The sequence below is a fragment of the Camelina sativa genome, chromosome 12 (genome assembly GCF_000633955.1).
Source record: "Camelina sativa cultivar DH55 chromosome 12, Cs, whole genome shotgun sequence".
In the NCBI taxonomy this organism is placed as follows: domain Eukaryota; kingdom Viridiplantae; phylum Streptophyta; class Magnoliopsida; order Brassicales; family Brassicaceae; genus Camelina; species Camelina sativa.
The window spans coordinates 15,711,027-15,716,231 of NC_025696.1; the positions used below are offsets into that span (position 1 = coordinate 15,711,027).

The 5,205-nt window shown below is 35.9% G+C and overlaps 2 protein-coding genes across 2 annotated transcripts in view; both read right to left on the reverse strand.

The window, feature by feature from the left end:
* LOC104731849 (L-lactate dehydrogenase B-like) overlaps positions 1-646 on the reverse strand; it is a 2,086-nt gene extending 1,440 nt beyond the window's left edge. Inside the window, exon 1 of the mRNA XM_019234194.1 lies at positions 40-646. Coding sequence (XP_019089739.1) covers positions 40-486 — 447 coding nt within the window. The 5' untranslated portion in view covers positions 487-646. The remainder of the gene's footprint in view (positions 1-39) is intronic.
* Positions 4,238-5,200, reverse strand: LOC104733549 (L-lactate dehydrogenase B-like; the record flags this gene model as incomplete). The annotated part of the gene is made up of 2 exons (XM_010453120.1): positions 4,238-4,836; positions 5,042-5,200. Coding segments are annotated over 2 exons (603 nt in total), but the record flags the coding sequence as incomplete, so codon positions are not given.

The following is a 5,205-nucleotide window of genomic DNA, read 5'->3' on the forward strand; positions in this document are numbered from 1 at the left end:
GCCTGGGTTCTGTCTAGCACCAGCAGTGACGATGCACAGATCAGATCCAGCGGTGACGTCGTAGTCGACAGAAGCGGTGATCTTGGTTCGAGGGAGGAAAGCAGCGGCGTGCTGTAGATCGAGCATCTCTCCACGAAGCTTATCAGGCTTGGAGTCGACGAGTGCGATCTCGTCGGCGAGATCTTGAGTGAGGATGGTTTGAGCTATGGCCATCCCGACGTTGCCGACTCCGACGACGGAGATCTTTGTACATCGGTTTGAAGCGAGAGGAGGAACGGAGTTGCGGATCGGTTTGAAAAGGGCGCTGCTTAGATCAACACCACTCGGACCCAAGTCACGCAGCGATGAAGTCGATGTTGATGCGTTTTGCTGCATTACTGTGACCAATTTTAGGGCTTTGATTTGATGTAACTGTTTCTTCTTCTTCGAATTAGGGTGTGTATGTGAGCCGGGCGAGTGGGAAGTTGATAGGTTAAGGGTTCCCATTGAATGTATGATAACTGGGAAGCTGAAAGGTAAAGGGTTGCCATTGAAGAAGAATGAATGGAGAGGAAGCTGAGGACAAGAGAGCTCGAAACGGATTTGACTTATGCCAGGTTTTATGATTGACAAGTGATAAGGATTGTGCTGCTATGGTCTATTCCCGACGGAAACAGCACTAGTAATCTGTTTGTACTTTATACTATATACAAATGGACCGATTAAGTAACTGTTACTAAGATTTTTACAACTAAAAAAAATAATAATAATTGGTAAAAATTGTGGCTACAGAAATTATAAAGTATATAATTTGTTATAAAAAAGATTTGATTTTATGGTGAATAAAAATATAAATAATAGTGAGAAACTTAGGCAGTGAATGGTGACAATGAAAAAGCGGTTTTTGTGTTTTTTTGTCAAAACTGCAGTTTAGTCACCAATCACGTTTTCTGAGACAAATTAACATTTTTCAAAAAAAAAAAAAAGTAATTCGCGGATTTTGGAGCATAATTAATACATTACCGCGTTTTCATATTGAAAGAACCTGATATATAACGGACCAATACAAATCTGCAGTGAGTAAATATTTTTTTGATTTTTAATTTAGATAAGTGATATATATATAGATGCAGCGATATCAAAAATCACAACAACTTAATTCTTCTTTCCCTATTTTCACTCCTTCCCTAAAAAAACTCACGATTAAACCCAAAAAAAAATTATCTCCTTATTTCTAGGCTTCTAGCATTTATTAAGGTGAGGTGTATTGTTTTTTTTTCTTTCTAATCGGTACTAATATTTTTTTTTCCACACTACTAGATACTACTATTATTATCTTTGTTGTTCAAATAACTTTTTCTTTAAATAATAATAGTTTAATAAAATTATTTTTGTATTAATAGTTTAATTAGAATAAGCTTATTGATAATATATTAACACTCTTATGAAATCTATAAAAGATATTTTTATAGTTTAAACTCATAACAATTAAAAATATGATTCAATATTTATTAATTTGTTTTGCAATTTAAAAATTTGTTATAGTAGTAGTAGGTTATATATTTCATTAAGAGACAATATTGCAAATATGTTATGAGAAAATCAAAGTACTCATAAAAAATTCTACCTTTTATGATTGAATTTTTTATCAATATGTCAAAAAATAAAATTTTATATCAAGAATATATAATTAAATATATAAACATACTAATTATTAATAAATTTATTTATAATATATGCACCGCTTTTCCTTTATTTACCATTCACATAATTAATACTGAACCGCAAATAGTTGTTTCACCAATCAAATATCATTCTGTACCGCTTATTTTGTATGAACCGCACTTATCCTGCAAACCGCACGTACCGCAGTTGAACCGTACCGCACTTTAAAACCGCGTTCCCCGCACAACCAAAACCGCGGTCACCATTCGGACTCTTATACTCATAGAAAGATTGGGATACTGAATAAAAGAGAGATGAGAGAGAGAGATTTTACTTCTTCTATAATTAAAGTTTGTAAATTGTATTTGTATTTTACAACAATCGAATTCCATCATATAGAAGTAAAAAGTAAGTTATTATGTGTGCATAGTGACAGTGAGCTGAATACAAAATAATAATAAATGTATAACATTATACACATGCGCATCATTTGATGACATTATATACGCCTTCTTTTTCTGACTTTCACAACCCTCTCTTTTAGAGACCAATGTCACTATGTCTCTTGCGTAATGTCTTATGTTTTCTCGTTAAAAACATTTCTAGGAAAACCCAGTGAGAAAACCTTAGTAAGGTAAAAAGAGTACAACCTCGCAAGCTCTCCCTCGACTGATCAGGATATCATCTTACAAGTCTTGTTGACGACGCATGCCAATGTTATGGGTAATGATTTTGTGAAAAGGTCTGCAGAATTTTCGGATGATCGAATTCTTCACAAGTCCAAGTCACACAACGATGATGAAGTCGATGTCGATGCGTTTTGCTGCATTACTGTGACCAATTTTAGGGATTTGATTTGATGAAATTGTTTCTTCTTCTTCTTCTCTTGATGTATTAACGCTGCAATAGCACGAGAAGAAACAATTTTTTGAGCCAAATTTATTGATATTCATGATTTTAGATTGTTAGGAACTTTGAAACCTCTTTCCATTTCTTTTTCTATTAAGATGTTTAATGTTTATGCGGATTACCTTTTAAAAAATGCGCAATAACACAAAAGTCAACTTTTTGTGCCAAAATTAACATGAAATCGTATTAAAGTTTATACAAAGAGAAATTTAGCAAGAGTGTCATGTACAGTGTCAAAGTTTTTCACTAATGCCACTTTTGTTTTCTTCTTTTCCCGGTTGCCATAAGCCTAACTCGAAAAGACATTTTTGTCCTTGTGTAAATGAAACATATTTTTTATTAAACAAAAGACATCAAAATTAAAAGCAGCGAGAATTTTTAGTTTCTTCTACCAAACCCTATCTTCATCTCTTCCATCTGTGACCATAGAGTTACTCGCCGCCGACAACCAACCCATTTCATCTGTTGGTCTTGACGACGCTGTAGATGTTGCCGTCAAGAGTCGAGACGCTTCTGACGAAGCCCAAAGAAGCCGAAGATGGTTCTCTCAAAGCCGGAGATGCTTCCACCGAGGCTGAAGATGCCTCTGTCCAGACTGGAGATGATCCATGTGTGAATCAAAATTCATGTGTCAAGTCAAGGTATGATACACCATGGATTGTTTTGTACTTCCAATTCCCATTATTAGGGTTTTGTCCAATTCTTCAATTTTGTCTTTCAACAGTCTCAAATAATCTATTTTGCCTGTAAGAGAGGACAAAAGACCTAGGATCGAAACACAAACAAGGACTCTCTTCTCAGAACCCACCATGTAATTTTTTGATGGACCAGATCTACTACGTACCAACTCGTCTACCGTTATTTTGTCAATCACTTGAATAACTCTTCCGGTGGACTAATTATGATATCATGTCCATTCTTCTGTTTCCTAATATGTTGTCCATCCTATATGTTTCATGTCTTATACTTCATTCAAGGATGTGTGCTGTATCACCGATGGACCAAATCCATTTTTCAGCTAGGTTTTGTCTTTTCTCTCTCTATGGACCATAACCAATAAACCAAACTTGTCCATTTTACTAACTAATTTTGTCCATTCTGCAGATTTTTTGAAACTAGAATTGTTCGACCAGAAGATGAAACAAATGATGCACCTATAGAAGACGTCATTCACGATCTAGCCAGGTTTACACTATCGACCACACATTTTATGTAGATGGACTAGATCCGATGGACAAGATTCAGTGGAGCAAATCATGTAGACCAGATTTGATGGACAAGATCCAGTGGACCAGATCCGGTGGAGCAGACATTTTTATTCGCCGTCAACATTGTTGTCAACGAAACCCAACCACAAAACCAATAAATTCTTTGTTTTCTTTCAAATCTATTTTATTTTTGATATAATTTGTTTAAAATTAATATTGTAGATTAATGCATATTTCTCAGTTAATAGGTTAGGGTTAATTTAGTCTTCTTATATCTCCCCTTTTGTGAATAAATGGCATTTCTCAAAAAGAATAAGAAAAGTGGCATTTTTAAGAAGTTTTTTTGAGGAAAATGTATAATTACCTAGCAAAAAAGATGCAATAACTTAATTCAGTGTACGATAATTTGGTGATGAATGATATTTTTCCTCGTAAGGCAGGCTTTTCACGCCATTTAAATGAATGAAATAGCCTCATATTGTCAACCCTTCAAAATAGAACTCAAAGTTTGTATTATTCTCCATGAACATTTACATAACATATAAAGATCAACAACCACTATCATCCATGGGACTAATGATCATAACAAAACAACAGTTACAAAACTGAAGCAAATAGATGTGGATATTCTTCAAAGTCCCAATTGGCTCTGCATATCCAATATAGTCTTAGCCGACTTCTGCAGCTTCTCAGACTCTTCATCAGTCATATGCACATTGGTCACAGCGACCACACCATTGCGTCCAAGCAAAGCCGGGAGACTGAGGAAGACATCACCCCCATCAACACCATAAAATCCACGAGCAAGAACCGTGACTGGATGGATCTTGCGCTGGTCACGGAGAATAGTGCGGGCCAGATTAGCAACAGAGTAGCCAATGGCCCAAGAAGTGTAACCCTTAAGTCCAATGACTTCATAGGCGCTGCCAACTACGCTTTGGTGGATGTCCTCGAGGGTTTGTTTTTCGTAAGCAATCTGTTGCTTCTCTAGAAAACTTAAGACAGGGATGCCTCCGACACTTATGCTCGACCACAATGCCACCGAGGTGTCTCCATGCTCTCCCACAATAAATGCCTGTAACAACCAATCAAACAAAACCCAGTTTCACTCTCCAATTGATCATCATAACAATATCATCATCGGAGCTATCATCACCTAATCACTCCTTAATTGCAATATAAAACCACTAAAGGTCTAAAGCATAGATTTTTTATGATACTAAAATCATTAAATCCAGCTAATCACTATAGCACAACCCTAAATTTGGTAGGGAACTGACCTGTACATCCTGAGCATTAACATCGAGATGATCTGCGATCAAGAATCGAAACCGAGAGGAATCAAGATTAGTACCAGATCCAAGGACACGATTCACCGGGAAACCAGAGAGTTTCCAAGCAACGTAAGTCAAAACATCAACAGGGTTAGAAACAATGATCAATA